Source organism: Haliotis cracherodii, unplaced genomic scaffold (genome assembly GCF_022045235.1).
Source record: "Haliotis cracherodii isolate W230 unplaced genomic scaffold, xgHalCrac1.p SCAF_16, whole genome shotgun sequence".
Taxonomy (NCBI): domain Eukaryota; kingdom Metazoa; phylum Mollusca; class Gastropoda; order Lepetellida; family Haliotidae; genus Haliotis; species Haliotis cracherodii.
The window spans coordinates 16082465-16107366 of NW_027266271.1; the positions used below are offsets into that span (position 1 = coordinate 16082465).

General features: G+C 38.8%; 1 protein-coding gene across 1 annotated transcript in view; it reads right to left on the minus strand.

The window, feature by feature from the left end:
- Window positions 1-1883: 1883 nt before the first annotated feature.
- Window positions 1884-24902, minus strand: part of LOC139463591 (cell surface glycoprotein 1-like) — a 37411-nt gene continuing 14392 nt past the window's right edge. Inside the window, exons 2-10 of the mRNA XM_071244863.1 lie at window positions 21950-22158; window positions 17047-17082; window positions 13324-13353; window positions 12458-12493; window positions 11518-11550; window positions 10770-10802; window positions 7060-7248; window positions 5199-5261; window positions 1884-4467 (exon numbers count right to left, since the gene is read on the minus strand). Of these exons, the coding sequence (XP_071100964.1) occupies window positions 3814-4467; window positions 5199-5261; window positions 7060-7248; window positions 10770-10802; window positions 11518-11550; window positions 12458-12493; window positions 13324-13353; window positions 17047-17082; window positions 21950-22158 (1283 nt within the window). The 3' untranslated portion in view covers window positions 1884-3813. The remainder of the gene's footprint in view (window positions 4468-5198; window positions 5262-7059; window positions 7249-10769; window positions 10803-11517; window positions 11551-12457; window positions 12494-13323; window positions 13354-17046; window positions 17083-21949; window positions 22159-24902) is intronic.

Consider the following 24902-nt stretch of genomic DNA (forward strand, 5'->3'; position numbering starts at 1 on the left):
ATTGCAGAATATGCCTTGGCTCTGGTATATGCACAGTTACGTGTGGGGTATATCGAATATCAAATAAGACTTCTTTATACGTCTTTGGGATGCTGCCGACGATCAGTTAAAACAGGCCCGTCATTAAAATGAGATCATGTGTGTGTGTGTGTGTGTGTTAGTGTGTGTGTTAGTGTTAGTGTTAGTGTTAGTGTTAGTGTGTGTGTGTGTGTGTGTGTGTGTGTGTGTGTGTGTGTCTGTGGTGAAGTCTGATTATTCCCCGGGGAATACAATTGATCCTGGGAGAGTCGCATACCACAACACACAGACGAGGAAAAGAAGCTTTACCAGCCTACGTACTAGTCAGTATCGGGCTTGACAATCAAACAAGAAGATATTTCAAACGCATGGTTTCTAATCATATACATATTACAAATATACAAATTATACAGACTTAAATTGTAGTGGCAGTGAAAATACAGGACCAACAGGACAACATGGTCAAGGGGCTATATTGCCAGTTTGCAGTCACTGTAAACTCTGAGATTACTCTGTGGATGGATGGAAGTGATAACTTGCAATGTCTCCCGTGTTCCCCAATTGGTTTCATGACGCAGCCACACACGACGTCTTGCAGGGTTCGTTAAACTTTGGGCTACGACATTCGGTATTCTGCGCCATTTTTCTATAAGTGCCTGTGTTAGATCAAGTCTGAAGGACATTCAGTCGTGTTGTCGTCTGACGATCAAGTCGATCCCAGGGGTGTTTAATGGCCATGACAAAACGTTGACGCTATTGACCTGTAGACAGTGACGTACAATATATGCACGTCCTGGCGACATGTTAGGAGAACGAACTGGCCAAGGCAAAACGTTGACATCGTTGACCTGCAGAAGGCGACATACGATACATCTCCGTCCTGTATGTGGTCTTGCATTGTCACGTTCAAACCCGATCAGCCGGTTCTGTTGTAGAATCGGAAGCACAATTGGATACAATAAACCTCGTCAATGTATATATTGTACTGAGGGATTAGCGCCCAAAGCAACAAGTTCAGTATTTTCCAGACCAGAAACCCCTGCCCAAATCATTACACTGCCACTTCAGTATTGTAGAGTGTCCTGGACGCAACGAAGAGACGAGCGTGTGTACCCGACGACGATACACATGTACCTAAGAAGCAGTTAACCAAATAAAGAATACGCAAATAACGATCTTCGTTGGGTGTGGTGACTAATGGTTTACCTATACTCGGTCTGTTCATTGTCTGCCGTGTGCCCTGTCTGCCCCGTCTTCTTTGTGCTCAGTCCATTGGTGTCGTGAGAGCAATCTGATGATTGTTGCACGACCGTTACCAAACCGTTTACCGATGTTGTCATGTCTGGCTACCAAATGTAACAGACCAATTGCCCTTTCTCTTCCGAATGCATTGACGAATATTGTGAACTGTTGTTACTATTGCATTTCTTTTACTAGATGGAGGCACGGGTGGCCCAGTCGTCTAAATCGCCGCGTTTGGCTGTGCAGAGTTGCGTCCCTTGGGCACGCCAGAAACCTATGAGTGTGGGTTCGAATCCCGGTTCGCCCCAATTATGTTTCTAGGTTTGTCAGCCCTAAACCCATGCTCGTGGCCTCCATCGTAGTGGTAAACGTCCAAGACCTGCATCGCCTCGGGCTTTCCTCCCACATTAAGCTGACACGCCTTGATATAACTGGAATACTGTTAAAAGCGGCGTTAAACTCAACTCACTCACTCACTCACCTGCACTGGTGATGTAATTCGCAGTGAACATATCAATCATACCAGAGGTAAACAGCTGGTAGTATTCCTGAATAGCTGTGTGTCAATAGGCTAGTATATGACAGTCCAGTTTCATCATGTTATAATATTCATTGACGAGAAATGCAAGAAACATATTTTATTGAAATTCATTTTCCAAAAATATCCATACAGAAATTTTAATATCACAGACAATGGGATCAAGTTTCGTGTACTTGTAAACTCAGCAGACAAATGGTGTTGGGCTGGACAGTGTCTAGTTACAAACAACACACACACGGTGTTTACCTGGTCAATCAACTGGGACAACGAACGAGACAGTACACACTGCATTGGAAGGGGTTTGTGGTTACTCGGTACATGTTTGAAGGGAGAGTTGTTGCCAAAAGCCTTTAAACACTTGTGAAAACACTCCTAACAGTGAACATATTTATAGGCCTATATTCAAAGGTGGGGGAGTGATCGTAATGTGAAATAAATTGGAGTTTAATGCAAAAGTTACATTGTAAGAAATACTCCTTATAGATAGTACTGTGCTTAAATATTACGTAAATCGTTAGTATCGCCACTCCAGCTACACAAGACTCAATATATATTTTAGTCTTGATAACAAAAGCTGATATTGTATGGGTATCGATATCTGCTTTTTCAATAATATAGTATGACCTATATAACCCTCATGTAATAATAGATGACATTATGATATGCCGTCATCAACTGCACATTGCGTTTCATGTATTATTGAACGGAAAGTCGATGGATATGCGTATATAGCTTAGGCTGAAATAAGGAAATTGTTTCTCGAACATCAATGCGTCACATTTAATCTTCTCTACTGCCAATAAGACGTTTTCAAATTTCATATAAAGCACACTCTGTTATCCATCAAATAAAATGCTTGAAACTGACATGCTGTCAAATGGCCAAGTTCAATGTCTGCCCAGTTTCTCTGTTGGTATTCTTGGTGGGTAAAAAATATATTAAAAAATGTTCATCTCTCATCACTGTTGTTTTCGATACAAAAAATGAACAAAACTTACCGCTCTCCTCACTTTCGAGGAATAATGCGCCCGAGAAGCATTTTTTATGCAGCCTTAGTATAAATGGTATCAACCATTGAACGGGGTAAGTGTGAGAACGCAGGTCACTTTGATGTCAATTGCCAATCTAATCTCCGTGTTTGTAAGATTCAAGTTCCCCTGTTTCTGAAGAAAGCAGCTTACACTAGAGTGAGTTTAGTTGACATATTTTTTTATCAGTTATTGACTATTCCCGCTTCATTATCCCCTAGTTGTACAATTATGTTGTAACAAAATATGCATATTATGAGCACTAACAACGTAAAATGATGCATAAGAAAAACGTATTAATGGAAATCGTTATAATGTAACCCAACATGTACATTTCTGTTGAGAGAACTTTTTTTATCAAATATTGAATATTCATGAGGGTACTAATATTCATGTGACCCTTTCCCAAGCAACGACAAATCAGATATATCTTGTAAATGTAATAACACGTCATATCGGCAATATTTCGGCTACAGGGAGAATTGATTTCTAATCGTAAAGGGGACACTTTCCAAAACTACACGTAAACGATATTACGTAGGTACATACACATGTGCATTTCGTTATAGAAAAATACAGGTCACCTTGGGAATACTTTTCAAGAAAATCCTTCACAATTTGGACATGTTTAATATGGTACAAATCACTGAGTGGTTAGACAAATGCCATGTTGACTCTGATGTTGATGATCTATCAAAATGGTTGCCTCGTGTTTAAAAGGTATGACTTCAGGAATGACTGCATCACAAACATGCACACTCCTACACATGTTCTAAGATGTAAGTGCTGTTTTAGTACAACTGACAAAGTGTACTGATTACAACAAACAGGAACTCCCCAATTTGTCCCAGCAAATGTGTGTCACATGCTCTCTTGGGCACCAAGATAAAACCAGGATCATGATTTAAAAAGTGATGAAGCTCTTTCTGGAGCTCTGGAACCTTTCGCAACATGCAACCTTGGGCATCAAAATCAATATCAAAATCATGATTTCAAGAAGTTGTCAAGATCCTTTTGGAACTCCGGACTAAACACTTCATTCATGATCTTATCGTCAATCTCAGGTGCCTCGCCCGCGTCCTGCCCAGCCAAAGTCTTCAAGTTATAATCCGCAAGTTTCTCCAAGGCAGCTATACGACCATCTTCTTCCCTCACCTTTGGTGTTCGAGCAGGAATGTCCGGCTCAGGAGAGTAATCACCATCGTCATAATCGTCTGTTGGGTTGTCATCGGGTTTTGATGAATGTACATTGCTTGGACCAGCCCGCTCTATGGGTTGGTCATCAGCGTTGCTTGAAGAAGGTACTGCGGCTTCCATCCGAGGAGGTGTATTTGGTTTGGGCTGATTTCTTGGAGAAAGAATCGTTGCTCGAGCATCGTCAGATGATGGTGTATTATTTCGACTAGGTGTCCTGTTTTGATTACTCGGAGGTCTACTGGACTGTCCTTGGTCTGGTGTGCTATGTCTGCTGTTTCTACTGTTTCTGCTGTCATCCTCTTTGTTAATGGGAGGAACCACGGAATGTTTGTTGAGATCTGAAGCTGCTCGTGACAAGGGGCGATCTGCTCTCCGAGGAGTTGCCTCTCTTACAGGTGGCAAGTCATCCTGCCGTGACTGATTCCTGGACATCCTCTTCGGCTGAAAACATACACACATAAGTCAAGTCCCACATGCTGACTAAATTGGACGACAAAGTAAATACAATATAGGTAAATAGGTAATGTGTCGTGGTTGTACTAGCCCGGACATATGTCGGCCTTGTAGAGCTAGCCCACTGAAATACCATGCCACAGTGTTACATGGATGCCCATTCTCCGAGCCGACCTCAATGCCGAGCGCCAGGCAGGGTAACAACAAGTCCCATCTTTTGACATCTTTAGTACGGGCAGACGTTCTATCTACTCGACCACGGAGGCGTTCCTAAATGTAATAGAACTCGCATGGTTGCTGTGGTTTCTGCTTTCAATGTAAATGCCTCATATCTCTATTAACATTAGTATCAATGTCAATCACAATACCTTGATTGTCTGTTGTTTTTGGGGGGACTTTGTAACATCGGTAGTTTGATTGCGTTTGACTGCGTTTGATTTAACGCCGTTTAAATAGTATTTCAGATCTATCACAAACGTCATATAAAGACCATATTGAGGCAGGTCTTAGGCGTTTACCACGACACCAACGAGCACGGGTACGATGACTAGGAACCGGGATTCGAACCCACGATCATAGATCTGTGACACGGACAATGCACGGAATGATAGCCTTCGGCGACCGGGCCAGTCGTTGCCCCAATAATGACTTTAACGCAGTTGTACTATTGCCAAAAGAAAAGAAATGTATCGGTGACCCCAGTTTGAGGTACAACTTACACTGTCCTGTTCCTCGTCCCCCATCTCTACATACACATCTCGGGCTGTTGTAGGATCCTCAGCCTGGAACGAAGGGAATCTCTCATTCTTAACATCAATACATGTTATATGCTCTTCGCTTGCAGTTTGATATTGGTGACAAACAAGCTTAGAACTTGGTACTCGTAACATTTACACAAATGTACATCAACCATACAAATAATACATATTTATGATATTTGATAAAGGTTTTATCAAACAAGTACAGAAAATCAATTTCAGAAATGACATTTACAGAAAATAACAGAAGGAAATGCCTTGAAAGTGCTGATGTAGATGTTGGTAGTGTTTGATAACATACAAAATTATTATAGTGATGTAACATATATCGTTCTGTTGAGAAGATGTACATAGGACAGACACATATATAGACTGTGATTACGTACAATGGAGTATTGACATGCTTAGGACATGCCATAGGCTATATTGACACATATAGATTAGTAGTAAATATTACATGAACGAAAAATGTAAATATCATGCTGTATATATTTCAATAAGGGGTTATTTGAAACAAGAAACATCTGCACATGTAGTTTATTCAATGACAGTTTGCTCATTCACCATTCCAATAGACTTCTATTGTCTGTCACCAACGCAACAGAGTAATCCCATGTGATTGTTGATGTGTTTGCAATGGCAGGTGACAAAGAGGACAACTTTATAGATTTATTGATCTTCATGTCGGCAGAGCCCTCGGGGACAACATAACAACTCAGATGGTAGAGACCTAATTCTCAGGATCAAAAACTACACCGCCGTTGCTCATGTACTTCCCATTCGCCTGCTCAGTATAATTTATAGTCAGACACACATTGAACAAATAAGCAGTACCGTGGTATGTAGACATCTAGACACTTGTAATATGCTAAAGACGTTCTGTTGTGTTCACGAACCGTATAAAATATCCCTGTGAAACGTAAATTAATTAAACAATACATTTAGAGAAGAAATATTAAGTCATCAAACCAAGCTACAGACCTTCATGATATTGACGGCACATACAGACGCAGGAAAGACACACAGCATATGATGTCATGTTTCTATGGCAACAAGTCTGACACGTGCTCACTCGGAGATGAATAGGTGATGGATTAGATAAAGCAAATTGTCATGATAAGCTGAATTAGGGCTTGACAAATGCTGTGAAGATAATCGATACACTAGCTGTGCTACTTGAATTCAAATAGTAATTGAATCGCTGTCTGCATTAACATAAGGGAAGTGACACGGAAGTACACAAAAGCCCCAGTTGGTTTGAGATATATTATGCATATCTAATCCAATTTGACATGCCAATGGAATGAATACGCACAAAAGTCATTTCCCAGAAAGGAAAGTAGAAGACGTTTTAGTATTTATGGATGAACAAGAAAATGGTTTGATAAGATTAAATGATTGAGATTGAGGATTATCTGAACCAGAAGTCTGAACTCTTTCCTACGTCTGTCACGCGCCAATGACGTCGTCTTTTAGTCACCTTATCGACAAATGCCATCACGCGGCGCCTCAGGAACACCTTCTGAGCTAGGTCAAGGTCGTTTGCTGACCTCCGATTTCGTTTCTTCCTTATTCGTTTCCGGAGGTCACCGGATTTGTCCATGTGACCTCGTGACTCCTCGGTCTCCGTGTCAGACTTATTGAACCATAGGTCTGGGTCAGATTTAGACCTACTGAGGTAGACGTAATTCCCATGCTGTGAGTTTGTGGACACAATTGCAGGGATGTTAGTGTAGCCAGGTTCAAGTTTAGATACATATGATCCTTTAAATTCATGCTTTTGGTCACTAATTGATGATACGCTCTGCGACCGCTGGCGTACCTTGGTTGCCTCTGCTTGTTTACGATAAATTCTCTTCTGGGAACTTCCTGGTCTTGAACTGTGAGCATGATCAAGCTTAGTCGGCTTCGGGGTAGGATTCTTATTCTCCTCATCATCGTCATCAAATGGGGGCAGGTCAACGCTTTCAAAGGACGACTTGCTGCCGCCACGATCGTACGGGGTTTTGTTCTGTGAACAATATACAATCTACCCGATACTAGAAAGTTTCCAACAAGAGGAGATAACGTCTCCTGCTTCTGTTCAGCCGCCCGCGAGAGCAAATTATCGCACGGTAGCTTATGCATGTGTTGTGATTTTTAACGTATACTTTGAAATAACAACGTTACGGATTTTCGTCCAATGTGTTTGATATTATTTGAAAATGTTTTCTTGAGTGTTCGTGAACTTGGACTGTTTGTGACATACTATTACGCCATGTTGAAGGTCAACAACTGAGTGTAAGGCGGATATGCTGTCTTGATTTGACCTACAGTACTCAACACTTGAAAAGAACAACTATGATATTTCACCCGGGGCAACAATAGAGAGCAACAGCGTACATTAAGGAGTCCTTGACTTTTCAACTTGATTTGAAACTATAAACGTGGATACCAATCAGTAACACTGTACAGCACTCCTATAACTGGTCTAATTACGATGTAGATACTATCACAATTTCGTTTTCCCATGGGAATATGTGTTTGTGAACAGCCCCTACGGACGGAGACATCTGGTAATCTGGTGCTATTGTTTGTAAAGGTTACACATGAACTACTCTATGGTCTGACAACGAGTTTTAATTATATATTGTTGTTGTATCCCTGGGAGAAATACATTATTTAGTGCCATGGCAATACAGGGGATCATAGGTATCTGTTTAATTGTAATAGCAACCCAGCACCATGGAAAGCAATGAACGAATGCACTTGCAATCTATATGATTAACGATTACATTAAGGTGTAGCCCCGGGTTGCAATTTAACGATCGAGGACACAACATAGCCCTGACACTTAAAAGCCAAAGGAAGATGAGTGTGCAGTGAGAACAAAACGTTTAGTTTAATCAAGTAATTACTATATATGAAAAATGATCATTGAAGCACTGTAAATATTGGAAAACGTCTCACACATGTATTCACAGAGAATTGTCTTCAGAAAGGATGGATATTCACATTTATCATTTTATTCATTTGAAGAAACAATTATATATCAATTAAATCTAATAATGATTATTTTCATTAATATGAATTGGCATATAAAAAACCCGTTATTAAACGCGTTGAATTATTTGCATAGAATTAATGTCAATTTGACGAGAGTATCTGTAACCATTTGCATTTGTCAAAAGAAGACATGACACAGGCGCCCAGTACACCAGTGAGATAGAGCTATACACAGGGTGCTATAATATAGCATACAAAGAGGTATGCATAGATAGTTGGTATGTGCCATACCTTATCGTTATAATCAGAAGCAGAAGGTTCTTTGCTTGGCTGTAATTCAACATACAATTATAGAAATCAAAATCTTGGCCCAAAATGAACATAACATATTTCTCAACACATCAATTAAATAGTACCTCCTCGCTTACTTACTTTCAATGTATATGTAAATGTAAGTATATATTTCACATGCGTTATTCACAAGATGAAAAGACGAACTGTTTAGTACATTAGTGGTCGACAAAGAAGAACAAACATGCTATTTACATTACCATGGCCAGTCCTTGAACATAATATGTTTAAACACAAACATATATATATATATATGTGTTTGTCAGTGGTGATACACAGAGCTTTTAAAGATTAGAGAGTCACATTTTGTAACAGAGGTCTTGGTTGTAACAGAAGGTACATGTCATACCTGGTATTTTTTAGCCTTTCTAGATTGTGGACGAGAAGGCTGGAACAATAAGTATTCAATATGAAATATGAGTGAGTGAGTGAGTTTGGTTTTACACCGCTTTTCAGCAATATTTCAGAAATATATCCCCGTTGGGATCACAGGAAAGGTCTGAACACACCTAACCCTGGTTTACGACGTGACGAGCGAACACTTTCACCACTGGGCTACTCCAAAACCCCTATTAAATTTGAAATACTACCGCATTCAGATGTTTATACAAAGCTGTCACATTTCAAATGGTAGGGTTATTAAAAAGTACTGATACTATTCAAATAGTATACATGGTAAATAGTATTGTGAACATGGCGTCTTATATAGTTACAAAATGCACAAGGTGGGTTGATGTTACGAGGCATTTTTACAGAGTGGACTTAATATAGCTCATAATCAAAACTGTTGTGATAATAATGTGGTGATGAAGTGATGATGTGGATATGATGGAGCGAATGCATATTCCATATGATAATGCTCTCGCGGGCGTAAACACATTGTTACATACATTATTATCATTTGTAAAAATGGTTGTAGAGACACATTTCATAATGACAATGTACAATCTTATGGAGAGAGAGTTACGACACACTTGATAATGTATAGAAGAAATGAAATTTGTGAAAAGCAACATTCATTTAAATTTTATGTAAATTCTTATTACATTTATGTAATAAACTCTGCTGTTTTCAGATTCAAACGTCTTTAAATTACCATAGGAATCAAATACCCACATCTGCATACAAAATAAATAGAAATGCCAAATTGATACATGTAAGAAGTTTCGCTTGCAGTGCGTTACACTCTATACCATGGTTATTTAAACCTGCTCTTAAATCACCAAATAATGTATAGAAACAATTAATATTCCTAGATAATAAAACTACAAACATAATGTGCATGCATATTGCACAATATAAAATATACAGTTGATATAAGGGAAACGCTATTTTTCAGGGCATTATCATTTGCAGAAGCCCGAGGTCTTCCATTGACGGCCCGACGAAGGAGGGCAGTTGAAAAGACCTCGGGCTTCAGCAAATGATAATGCCCTAAAATAGCGTTACCCTTATTATAGCTAAAATGGATGGAATTTGTTATCAAATGAAAAAACCCAACAATATCGGTTTTGAAACATTTACTGCAGTCAACACGAATGCCACTGACCCACCTATAAATATGGAAAGGTCATAGAACAAACCAGATGACGTCACTATTCAACGTGACGTCACCTATCTCTATCCTATGACGTCACCTAACAACGGCCGTGATAATGACCCGTCGTCAAGCAATATGAGGGCATTATCAAATTACAGAGGCCCCATCATTTTTGATAACATGCGGGCGGTTTAATGATAATTCTATCCATTTTAGCTATAAATGCAAATAGTACATTCGTAAAGGTTCTGGTTAATGTAAACTACATCATAATACACGCCGTGCTGTTAAGAAGATGGTCATAGCACAATGACTCAAAAACAACAAAAACAATCTCCTTTTATCAAACGAAAATTATTTTTTTTCTGTAAACTGTCAATTTCTAAAGCATAAGATATCGTATGAACTATACTGTATCATTTGTTATTATAAAATGCTTCATAAACGGATCCGTTTTATTTAAGAGGTTAAAAGCAAGTTTAGATTTTGTATCCTGCAGTATATGTTAGGGTAAACACACTTACGTGATGCACAACACTTTCCTCTGAACACAATTACTTGTAACATGCTTTGTGCTATATGGGGTTTTTGGTGTTAAGGCTTATTGAATAATCACTGCAGAGAAGTGGTATATACTAAAGTGGGTTTATACTTACCCTGTTAGACTGGGGTGGGGTTCTTTGTGGTGTCTGAAATTATAAGGGGTTTGTATAAACAAAGCATCAATGTCAGAGACCCGTTAAGATACGGGGTAGAATAGGTCTTCAGCAACCCATGCTTGTCGTAAAAGGCGACTATGCTTGTCTTTAGAGGCGGTCAGGCTCGCTGACTTGGTTGATGCATGTCATCGTATCTCCACTGCGTGGATCGATGCTCATGATGGGATCATTGGATTGTTTGGTCCAGACTCGATTATTTACAGACCGCCATCAAATAGCTGGAATATTGCTGAGTGCGGCGTTAAAAAACAAACAAACTTACAAACAAACATCAGCGTCAGAGAATATTCGATTATCTTCCGAAAAAGTTTCCATTGAGTGTTTAATGCAAAATAGCGTGACAATTAAATGAATGGATCGCCAAATAACAGTGATGACACCAGGTGTTCGCGAAAAGGGTAAGCATGTCTGCTCTACCGGTAGCACCCGCCTTTTAAACAATTTGCAAAGAATGTGAATACAGGATAAAAAACAAACTTTGTTTGTATTATTATGAATACAAATCTACAATGACAAAGACTCATTTTGTAATCGACCGAATGAAATTTAAATACAAAAACCAGAATATCCATCCACCGCCTTTATAGAGACGCTTTTCGAGTAATACTTGCCTTAAAATATCAATAGAGTAATTATAAATACATGTATGATTTTTCTGAATGTAATGAAGAAAGCATATACTCACTTTGTTGGCTTGTGGGGATTGTCGTTGTGGTGTCTGGAACGAAAACGAAACAAATCTCATTGTACAATCGCATTAGTGACTATGTGGGGTAGATTTGACGCCGCGTTTGAAATATTTCAGTTGTAATAGCGTGTCAGAGTATTGGGATCATTCAAAGTGACGTCAACACCATCACAAGAACAAACAAACATCTTAACCGGGGTTTAATGGGATTCGATTTTAAAAAAGAGCTGATCCTGGCACGACCTAAAAATACAACTATACACAGCGAAACAGTCTCCCGTTGCCCAACATCATTCGTATTCATGTATGTATTTACGAGTCGTATAAGTGTATATGGCTATTAGTAACCGCCTCCGTGGTCGTGGAGAGAGCATCTGCCCGGAGAGAGAAAGGTCGGTGGTTCGATTCCCTGGCCACGCCATACCAAAAGAGGTTAACAGGTGGTACCCTGCTGGCGTTCTGCACGAAAGGGACAAAACAGGGACTTAGTTTGTGAGGACCGCCTCCGTGGTCTAATGGTAGAGCGTCCGACCGGAGAGCGGGAAGTCCGTGGTTCGATCCCCGGCCGCGTCATGCCAAAAAACATTAAAAGATGGTACTTGTTACCCTGTCTGGCGCTCGACATTAAGTGGCTGAAACAAGGACTGGTCGGCTCGGAGTCAGTACACTGTGTTTGAGTGGGGTATCCATGTTAAACTGCGGCATTGTGGGCTAGCACTATAAAACCACTAGTACTAGTACAAGCAGCCACACATACACTTGCATGCACGTCGCTATATAAGTGAAATAATTTTGAATGCGATGTTAAAGTCTGTTAAATGATATTTAGTTTTAGTTCAGTTGACTAAAATATGCTTTTATAAATAAACTTTTCTGATAGAACCATTAACAACCAATGAATGTGAGAAGAATAAAATATAAATCCGTTTACACTTACACTGTTGGAATTGCTCGGCCTCCTGGAATTCGATGGCTGTAAATCAGAATATATTTAGTATAAATGATGTCTATCAGTTAGTAACAACATATATTAACAGTGTCACTAGCTACCTCGCTGTTGCTAGAGCAACTGTAATGAAATATATATATATGTAGATATTAATTTACTTTGTGAAAGTGATAAGCATATCACTTTGCACCACGGGCACTCTTGTATCCATGGCAATATGTATCAACAGACAAAAACAATTTCAAGACAGTTTTATAAGTCAAATACTATGAGGTGAGATGAGGTGAAATGGGGCTTTTTAAGTCGCGTCCAAAATTATTGCACTTAAGTAGTGTGTGTGTGTGTGTGTGTGTGTGTGTGTGTGTGTGTGTGTGTGTGTGTGTGTGTGTGTGTGTGTGTGTGTGTGTGTGTGTGTGTGTGTGTGTGTGTGTGTGTGTGTGTGCACTTCTTTATTTATAGTGCAAGCCCACTGAGATACCATGCCGCAGTTTAACATGAATATATCTCTTTCTATAATCTGACAAATCCGTAGTGCCGTCGGTCCTCATTAAGTTCAACTGCATATACCAAATGTGCTCTTAATGTGGACTTGGACCTTAACTGCTATGGCTCGTGCATTAGTAAGTGAGTGTGTTTCAGTTCTATCGCGACGTGTTATACAAAGCCCACGTGATGAATATCTTTGGCTTTGATCACTTTGGTGAAACGAACGAGCATGGGTATGGGGCTGACAAACCCAGAAACATTATCGGGATGAACCGGGATTCGAACCATCAATCATAGGTTCCTGGCGTGCCAAAGGGACGAAACTCTGCAAGGCCACCCGTGACCTCCAAGATAGTCGAAATACATACCCTATTTGACTGCTGTGACCTTGGGGGAGTCTGCAATGAAACGAACAAAATGACATTGACATGACCATGTTTTTTTCAATAATAGTCTATCCACTATGTTTAGTGATTCAGGAAGGCTTAACGTCATTTTGAACATTATTTCTGTTTTATCACTGCGTGACAGCTTGATGATTGATGAACACTCAAAGTGATATTTATCACTTTGTTTAAACATTCGAGAACAGGTATGATTCTGACGTCGAAACTGGGTTTCAACCTTGGATCATAGGTTTCTTGAACACATCTCTGTACCTCGGAATCGTAGAATGGACTGCTTTTAGCAGATTTGTTTTTATGAATATGGAAATCTCTTTGTCGCTTTTGTTTCGACGACTGATCCACCCGTGCCACTCCAAACAATAGTTGATAGAGTCCACTACTCACCCTGAAGACTCTCTTGTTCTCAGTAAAGCCTTGGTGTAAACACTCGATTTATAAATATTTGTATTACCATTGTTGTTACTATCGTGAGTTTCCTGAGTGAAAAAATAATAAATATCCATTTGTAATACAACCCCTATTTTTGGTAATAAGTGTAATTCACTTTCAAAGCAATCTGATATTGATATTAAGTCTATCCTAAAAGAGATGCGTATTTTTATCTTATCCAACTGGAGACACAAATATGCTGACGGAAACACGACTGTCACCTGCCATAGGAAAGCTGAAATACGTGACCTCCTTATAATAATATTCTTACTGCAATAACTCATGCATTTCTTGTTATTCATAATTAACGGTTTTATTTAAAACATGGGAATACTCTCTCATCAAATATTTCTATTCCCTTTTGAAATCAAAACTTTGATCGACCTTGTTAAGCTTCTATTGACTATTGGACGGCCATGGTTTACGTTGCGGTCTGTCAAGCACATGCTCACATAAGTAATTTGAACACTCAGTTGATCATATCGACTTTTTGGGGATATAAATGAACAATAAGTGTATATCATGGGAACTACTTGTCTAAGACGCCGCAATTCCCTATGCACAGATGCGTCCCTTGGGCACGCCAGAAACCTATGATCGTGGGATCGAATTCCGGATTATGTTTCTTAGTTTTTCAGCACCGTACAAGTGCCTGTCAAGTCAAGTCAAAGATGTTTATTGTATCAAAGGCCGTCGGCCCATATACAAGTTCAGATAAATACAGTGGGTGAGAATTTACAGATTGGGAGATACAACAAAAAATATATAAATATAACATTCATTTAACAATCGGTGATAATCATGAAGACTTTCTAGGGTGAGGTAATTAAAATTATGAATTTCCACTCAACATGTTACTTCGTAGTTCCATCCCATGTTTTACAAATAAAGACAGTTTAAACATTACATCGGCATCATTCGATGACAAAATAGAAACAAAAGCTATTCTACTCGTCTTAGATAAGAAACATTTTGGTATATATTTATTACGTCATTCTGCATAATAAGGACATTCAAAGGTAAAATGTATTTCGTCTTCTATTGCAGAGTTACAGAATGGACAAATTCTTTGTATTCTTTCAAGTGATATATTCCGTCCATAGTTAATCATAAGTTTTGACAAGCCAAGTCTGTATTTAATATATCCATTTCTTAGGTGACTATTTGTTAAAACTGATAGATATTTTTCTGGCTCTAATAGAGTCTTAAATGTTCTGTACAAATCATAACGTGAACTATTTTCCAAGTTGCATTGCCACCCTTGATAGAACATATTTATTGCTATTTTACGAAAATCATTTAAAAATAAATGTTGATCACCAACAGATTGGTTAAGCCATATATACCCATATCCATGTGAGAATAATAGTGTCCTAATATGCGATACCCATGTAACCTTACCGATACTATCTAAATGAAAGAGCATGTTATAAGCTTTTTTCGGAAGCCGATGTTCTGGCATACGGATGATATTAAACCAATATTTTAAACACTTTATTTGTGAATTATTGTAAAGTGGGTATCTTCCACATTCTCCATATATCATATTATTTGGTGTTGCTATTCCAACGCGAAGAAACTTTTTACATGCCAGTAGGTGAATTCTTTCTAAACATTCATATCTTCGGTAACCCCACACTTCAGATCCATACAATAAAATTGGCTGTATTTGAGTATCAAATAATTTGAAAAATACTTTTGGAGTAATAACTCCAAGTTTATGTGAAACAGACATTATATTAAGTAAAGCTCGTTTCCCTCGCAGTGATAAGTCAGATACACATTTGTTCATATTTAGTGTTGAATTAAACATTATGCCGAGATACTTATAACCATTAACTACATTAATTTGTTGTCCATTTAAGTACCATCTTTCCCTTAAATTTAAAGGACCCCCTTTTCTGAATACTATAATTTCTGTCTTATCTAAATTTACAGATAAATTCCATTCCTTAGTATATTTATCTAATATATTTAACTGATTCTGTAGACCAATAACAGTGTCAGATAGTAAAATAACATCATCGGCAAAAAGGAGCATAAGAAGTTCAAGGATGTCAGGATACATCTGTATACCATGCTTGCCGTTACTTGAAATTTCATAATATAATTCCCTTATGAAAAACGAAAATAACAGAGGACTCAGTATACATCCCTGACGTAAACCAGATGGGCAATCGATAAAATCAGTAACACCATAATCACTACGTACACATGACTTGATATTTGAATACATTGATTGTAGTATATTAAACATCTTCCCTTGTAGTCCAGCTTTTCTTAAACAACACCATAATTTATAACGATGAACTGTATCAAATGCCTTTTTAAAATCAATAAAAGCAACGTAAACCTTGTGTTTACGACGTGTTAGACATTTTTGAATTGCAGCATATAATGTAAAAATATGATCTATGGTTGAATAATTTTTTCTAAAACCAGCTTGAACTTCCGGTATCTTATCTCTCATATTCGCCCAGTTAGTAAGCCTGTTATTCAAAACAGAGGTAAAAATTTTCCCCAGAACACTCATTAATGAGATCCCCCTGTAGTTGTCAGGGTTTCTCGGATCGCCTTTTTTATGTAGAGGGACTGTCGGTCGGTTTCACCAAAATTATAAACGCCTTCCGGCCATAAAATAGCAAGAATACTGTTAAAAATGGCGTGAAACCCAACTCACTCACTTACTCACTCTCTCAGATACTCAAATGGTTGTTAAACTAGAATAACATCAGGTTTAATTCATTTTCAGAAATCCAGTAATCTGTGCTCTGGGATAATGTTTTCTGTCAATGTTTAATTTTTTCTTGCTTTTTCAGTTGCCCACCTTTGCTGATCCTTGCGAACACCTGGTGTCATCACTGCTTTTCTGTGATCCATTCATTTAATTTTCACCGCTATTTTGCCTTGTACGTCATATGGAATCTGTTTTGTTTTCTGTTTTATTATTTTTTACGATTAACTTTTAGATGTGATCCATTCGATTTCACTATTTCACAATGATCAACCAATGTAATTAATCAAAGTATGATCGAAGATGATTCTATTTGTGCATATAATAAATATCTGTGCCACACCTGCGAAAATTGGGTTTACGCCTAACCCACAAATGTTTTTCTTGTTATATGTTCATTATGTGAAGAGTGTTTTCATAACTAATAATAAATCGGTAAAATGTATCGAGATCAATAGTTCTGATGGTTGCCCTACAAACACGGGGACCTCATAGCTGGAATGTAGAGTCAAATACATTACCGCGTCTCCAGAAGGCTGTGGAGATGACCCAGGCGTCTGAAATAGAAAATAAAACAAAATATAACATTTAGGTATAACACAGCTGTTTTATGTCATGCAAGTTACGAGAATATACTCAAGCTGGGACTCCGGGCTAAAAATGGTCCTTAGCAACACTTTCTATATGAGATGACATACGACTTTGTTTACCATTGCACTCCCACTGCATGTATATCAGATATCACGATATCAGTCACTGGTTTGTCTGGTCCAGTCTCGATTATGTACATGCCATCGACATTTAGCTGGAATATTGTGTAGTGCGTCGATGAACAACAAACAAATATACTAGAATATAACCTGTCTGCATTGGAATGTGGAACTAATGTTCATCACTCTGAAATGAAAAACTAATAGACACGTTTCTTGAGTCAAAGATCGCCTGTAAAGAGTTTGTTTTATTTCTTAAAATATGAGAACCTGTCTTCCGTAAATTGCTATATTTCTTCCAAAAATAAATATTTACGGCTATCCATTCTGAACAAACAAATTAGTAGCTATTAAAAGAAGAAAGCTGAATATTGGGTAAAGTTTTGCATTCGAAGCATGGGTAAAAACATTTAACATATACTACTCAAAAGAAGTTAAAGAACACCCGATTGTTTCATATGGCAATGGTTAATCTGTCATTACTTCTTTTGGTGATCTGTTATGGTTCTTAGCCCCGTTCAATAAAGCGATCGCAGCGCTAAGCTTTTCAGGTAATCGTAACTCCCATACTCATACACCCATCTGACAGTCGTAAATCAGTGTAAAACTGATTTACGACTGTCGTAGAGCTGAGCTCTGTCTGAAAGGGGTGTATCAGATTCATTCACCGGAATGGAATCTGTTGTCAAATGATAGACGCAATACCTAACTTAGAAGTATTGATGAGAACATGTTCTTAGGGTTTAAGAGTAGATGAAGAGAATCACACACGTAGTTATGATGAAAAAAATATGTCAACCTGCAAAATATGTTTAAATGTACATACAACATTAAACAAATATACATATATAGTTACGATCCCTCAACTGCACACGATACCGCCCCCGTGGTCTACTGACAGCGCGTCCGCCCGGAGAGCGGAAGGTCCGGTGTTCGATCACAAAAGACGTCAAAAGAGGGTACTTGTTGTTACCCTGTCTGGCGATCGCCATTAAGGGGCTAAAGCAAGGACAGGTCGGTTCGGAGTCAGTATACTGTGTCTGAGTGGGGTATTCATGTTAAACTGCGACATGGTATCTCAGTGGCCTAGCACTATAAATCGGTATCAGTCCGGACTAGTACAAGCAGCCACAGACACACACGTGCATGCAAATCGCCACATAAGGGCAATAATCTTGGACGCGCCGTTAAACCCTATCTCACCTCACCTCAACTGCACACGGTATACACAACGGATTTACTTCAGAAAATACGTTATGTCCCTATTAAAAGAACGGTTTCAAGTCAGAGCATGTCCAAATTGTCATGAAATTGTTTGTTATATTATTCATGAATCCAATTTTCCAGACATTGTGGAGAAAAAACATCTGGGAGAAAAAACAAAGTGGAACAAAGTTGCAAAGCTCTTCAGCATGGAAACCATCTGAATAAGACTATTTTTTCTGAACATGAAAAGCTTAATGGTTTTGGACTTTTGTCTACCATGTATCTTGTGTTTACATCCTAACAGTGCAAGATAGAAACATATCGACAGATTCCGACAGCTCGATGGAAACCTGGGATGCTGCAGACAGGACCCAGTCGATAGTTGGATAAAAGGCCTCGTGGGCTTGTCGATATTGCCATAGTTATTGGAAAATATTTTGATATTGTAAATTTGGGATGAAACGATCATCTTATTGACGCGTTACTTGAGTGGAATAAGTGCGAAGAACACCACGTAGATCCTAAGACAACTTTAACTGCATTGGTGTTTGATCAGTTAAGGTTAACAGTAGCATACGAAGAAAAATGCATAAGTGATTTTCGTCTCGGGTGATCCGTCTGAAAGTAATGATTAACAGCTCATGCTGTTGTCATGTCAAACGTGGCATTATTCATCATTGTGTCAGTTGTGCTGCAGTAAAGGAACTCAATCAATACCATCGTCAATAGAGATTGCAACACGAATATGTACGTTAAAGGGTTAATCACGATTCCCAAGAGCAATGAATTTGAGCCGACCAAATCCATTCTTTCACCATGGTTTTATTTTTGTAACCAGATCTTAATTGGCTGTTCTCATACATTACCATCAGAACTGTTTAGTTATCGGATACTATCACAGCATTTATCTAACTCAACGTTTGATAGTGAAAATTCTATTATCCCCACCGTACACCTGGCATGTTATTAAATCTTAAACAACAAACAAACAAAATTCTGTTAGACCATGTTACAAACCGATTGTTTACAACGTGTAAATATGTATGAACAGTAACAACAGAAAAATCATCATCTCTATCAAAACACTAAAGAAACATAACCCCACGTTGTGTTGTATTTAAACTGTTGCCATGAAATGCATTAACCAGTTTTACCGAAATTAGTACGTAAGTATCAAGGCTGAAATTGTATGGTTCAGTGGTTAAACATGCATGTACTCATTAACCTGGGACTAATAATACGGCCACAAGCAAGAATTATCAACGCACTTATCTCCTAGACGCATCTATAACATGGACAGAATCTAAATCAATCTCACTTAACAACCTTTCCTGCAAACACAGAGGTATCTGTAAGACAGGATATGTACCAACGACCTTTTTGTACGAATGTGAGTGGAATGTCGTAGATGACTGTACAAATGTAAGCCAAATTCCGTATTGATATCTACATAGTACACTACTGTGTATAAAGAGCTTCCATTCAATAGCTCTTGACTAGGTGTATATGACAATCTTTGATCGCTGATGTATCGATGTACAAAGGTATTGTACAAAAGTGTAGTCTGTTGTATACGTTATGAAGTAAAACACAGATACCTGTTAGTCATAGTAATCCATAGTGCATGGTGTTCCAGTGTAACATACCAATCGCCCCCAGCAAAACGTGTATGAACAAAGTAGCCATATCAATAGAGTTCTCAATCACTGTTTGTATTCTCGATTTCAACAACTAATAACACGCCCCATCGAGGCTCAGTGATTTATTGTTGAAAGTTACAAAGCAGTGTTCGCTGAACATAAAGGCGCTTATTTGTAAAGGTATTTTATAATGCAGGTTTCTGTATAGAGGAGCCATAAAGGCTATTTGGCTACGGTCCTCAAGGCTAAATAGAAACATGATTTCATTATTCGCAGGACATTGCTTTCTAGATCCAGCATACAGGAGATTGCACCATAACATTAAACCGAATCTTAATACAAGTATATGAAAAATGACAGGACATATTACAGTACGTTTTTCTGCCTGCATAACACAAGCATACTGCATTGCATTGCTGCATACATGATGTTGTGTTGATACAATACCCATTGTCGATGCTAATATTGTTAACACGACACCTAGGTGACTTGCACTTACTATTTTGTGTACATTGTGCGAGTGGCGGGTGCTACCGGTAGAGCAGGGCGTGCTTACCGTTTTTGAGAACCCCTGGTATCATCCCTGATATTCAGTGGTCACTTTATACAAATTTCACAACTATTTTGCCTTTACGCCCTATTCTCTGGCGTTGACGTTTTATATATATTTGATATGCTTAGTTATATGTTTGAGTATGAAGCTACGCTTGGGTTATAATGTTTAACAGACCGCCTCCTTGGTAGAGCGTCCGCCTGGAGAGCGGAAGGTCTGAGGTTCGATCCCCGGCCGCGTCATACCAAAAGACGTTAAAAGATGGCACTTGTTGTTACCCTGTCTTGCGCTCGGCATTAAGGGGCTAAAACAAGGACTGGTCGGCTCGGAGTCAGTATACTGTGTCTGAGTGGGGTATTCATGTTAAACTGCGACATGGTATCTCAGTGGGCTAGCACTATATATCGGCATCAGTCAGGACTAGTGCACGCAGCCATACACACACACACACACACACACACACACACAGAGAAAGTAATGTCATCCATATGTATTACTAAAAAGGGCGTAAAATCCAACTCACTCACTAACTCATCCACATGTACATGCAATACTAAAGGAGCTTGGTCCTATTTGGTTGGCAGTCCCAACACGTTTTATATATTTGTTCACAAACACTATTAGCACAAATTTTATATAGTGTATCAATCGTGCGGTTAATGATTACACATTACATTTGGCACTTCGTATAACAAGTAGATCTAGATCGGAACAGGTAACAGTGTAGCGTCAGTTATGTACAGTTTGGTATGTTTAAAATCGTTGTTGCGTTGTTGTCAGTTACAGAGACACAGTAAATGTAGAGATATATCCTCAATAAGTGTCCAGTCAATCAAGAATCTACACAAGCCTTGGTCAACGTTTCATAAGTCGATCTAGGTCTCATTTGACAATTAGAGTGAGTGAATTGGGTTTAACGTCGCTTTTAACATTATTCCAGTTTAATTCATTGACAAATCGCCTGACACACCGGTATCCCATGGCATCAATAAGACAAACAAACGAAGTGTTCTATTAACATTTCAATTTAACTGATCCCAATTGTGTCAAACTATTACAAATATAAACTGTACATTTCTTATTTTCTACCCTTTAAAGTAATATATTTTAACTTATTTATTCAGTATCCTTACTTCTCTTTGTTTTCTTATTCTACGAAAGTGTTTCCACCCCAGCTGCAATATATCGTTCACATATTCACCCAGCCATCAAACCATTAAGGCGCATATATCGTCATGTGGCCGAAGTCCCACATATTGTCTTCTTAAACACAATACACAAAAACAAACTGACATACACAACAACCTTTACTTACTCCTTTATGTCTAAACGCCATGATTCGTAGATAGAGGCTGTCGTCTCGTTGTGCAGGGGGCTTCTTTCCTGGCGAACCCATATCCTTTTGGCGCAGTCGCTTGTGGATGAGACGTCTGGCAGCTCGATACTCCGAGCCGTAGATTCTGTCGAACACCACGGACAGGCGGTCGATAGCGTTCTGCTGGCTGCTGTCACCGCCGCTGCTTTCTATTGGAGAAAAGAGAGAGATGCTGGTATTGTTCTTTGAGAAACGGTATGTTTGCAGTTCGCAAATCTTAGAGGATTACATCCATATTGCCTTTGGGACAGATCACTCGAGCATAAAAGACGTTTCCTACGGCTGCATAAAATGAAACGTCTCTCGGGCACATTTATCTCAAACGTTAGGAGGGAGGGAGTGCTTTTTTTTAAAACAAAGGTAATTAAACTCGAACCTTTTTTTTCAAAAAGTATAGAGAAAACACAAATGGACACACGGCGAACTTGGCATTTTTAATACAATACCAGTTGACTGCAAAGTTTGCTTCGTCTGGGGCGGGGAATTTGAAAGGTAGTTTTATTAGGAATTAAAATGACGTCCAGGATTTAAAGTGAAGCGTAGATGCCCGAAAAACATTTTGAGTGATTATCATGAACATGTACATGTAACACATAAATAGTAACTTTTCCTATTTCAATGCATTTCAGTGAGTACAAAGTATGACAATATAAATATGTTTTCAGGTTTTCTGATATAAGAAACACGATCCACGATAAATCGATATAATCAATGGCTATAGAGGAAAGAATGAATTATGAATTTCCTCCACACATGTACGTATTATATTCATAACTAATAATGCCATACATTGGCTCTGATCTAGGTTGGAATTCATTAAATGTACATGTAGTGTTATCTAGTATACGAATCATGATCAATCAAGTTAATATGATTGTTCATACTTGACGACGTAGATAGTTATGTATTCTACACTGTTTCACCTGCAGTTACCTCAACAATGACATGCTGTTAAAGTGGGAATTTAACCTAGTGTGAACATCTGGCATTGTTATCGCAAGTGATTAATGGGAATTACTCAATAATTAACATACCGTGGACCCCTTGGGATTTAGGTAGAATATGTCCGATGTACCTACATGTATGTTTGTGGGGACCAAACACAAGTATTCAGTGGTTACAAGGTGAAATAAGCGACTATGCTTGTCGTAAGAGGCGACTAACGGGGTCGGGTGGTCAGGCTCGCTGACTTGGTTGATGCGTGCCATCGTATCCCGATTGCGTGGATCGATGCTCATGATGTCAATCACTGGATTGTCTGGTCCAGACTCGATCATTTACAGACCGCCGACATATAGCTGGAATATAGCTGAATGCAGCGTTAAACAACAAACAAACGAAAAAGGTGAAATATTGGCTGGCTTTGTGTCATGCCCCAGGGATATGGGTCGTATATTTTTCTCTTCATCATTTGATCCTGATATGGCTTGTTTTGTTTGCTTGTTGCTAAACACTGCACTCAGATCAAATAATCGAATCTGGAAAAGACAAACTCACTCACTCACTGCTTTTCCCAGATGGTTTACAGAGACGAAACGTTCTCATTGTCTTCCCAAGCAGGGTGTAGTGTGGGAGGGTTGTGGTTAAAGCGTTCGCTCGTCACACCGAACCCTCGGGTTCGATTTCCCGAACGGGTACAGTGTGCGAAGCCCAAGTCTACATGTTCCCCGCCGTGATATCGAATGGAATATTGTTAAAAGTGACTCAAAACCATACCTACTCACTCCACCCAGTATCGTAATATATGTTCACGAAGTACATCTTACAAACGTGTTGAACCAATAGCGTACAAGGTGGAAACACTAAAGAATACTTTAGATCTTAGTGATTCACTTTATGAACGCTCTACAGGAAATTTCTGGTGCATATTTGCATCAGGTTTTTGGCAAATTCGAAATGTCACCGCCAGAGACTAATCATTCGTGAATAGCTGCCTAAACAGATTCCATAGGGCGTAAAAGCAAAATAAATGTGTGGAAATTATATCAAAGGATCTCTGAAATCAGTGAGGGCACCAATTGTTCGCGAAAACGGTAAGCATGTCCTTCTCTAGCGGAAACAGCCCCACCAACACAAGTTTCATTGAAAGAGTACGTGCATGTGAGTCAGAGGTGTGACACCTCATCGCAAAGGTCATGACATTGATAGCAACATTCTTCTTGTGGACACGCAACTTGTCCTATTCTGTAAATTTCTCTAAAATTTTACCATACAATTTATTGAAATACTTAACCAGGCCGTTGATGGCTGAAGCTTGATTGGAAGCTTAGTTGTAAGAACAGTGTATCTTTTCGTGAAACATGAAAAACGTGTACATGCTCTAAAGTACCCAGAAACTATGCAATTGAGAAATGTGGACGCCATAAACTGGAGTTGGTGGTATTGCTCAACAAGAAGTTGAAATTCAAGAATGGGAAAACAAAGTCTTCTCTCTTTGTATGCTTGGTATATGCATACACTCTCAAGGAATGTCATGCTGTCAGTTTCATGGGGAATATCAAACATACACGGTGCGCTATATAAAGTTACGGATCTGAAGCTCATTCATTATCTTATAAAAACCCAACGTCATGTGATATAAGCGTAGGAACTGCCAGACATTTCTAAAATCGATATTCGAGTGCTTGGTCGATATGTTAATGAGACAAGATTTGTTTACAGGTTGTCATGCAGCCCCGGTACATGCATTGTCCACTCAACATCGTGTAATGTGAGGAGATGACTTTCGATCGTTAGGGCTTTTGTCTTCTGGTGATAACAGAAACAGATGTCTCCATACCCCTTGTTTCCAATTGTGGCTTTAGGATAGTGACAATAGCTCTTTTATTTACACTTAGAAGCGTTCGACGCAGGAACCTGTTATTGATTAGGATGCAGGTACATGTAGTTACAT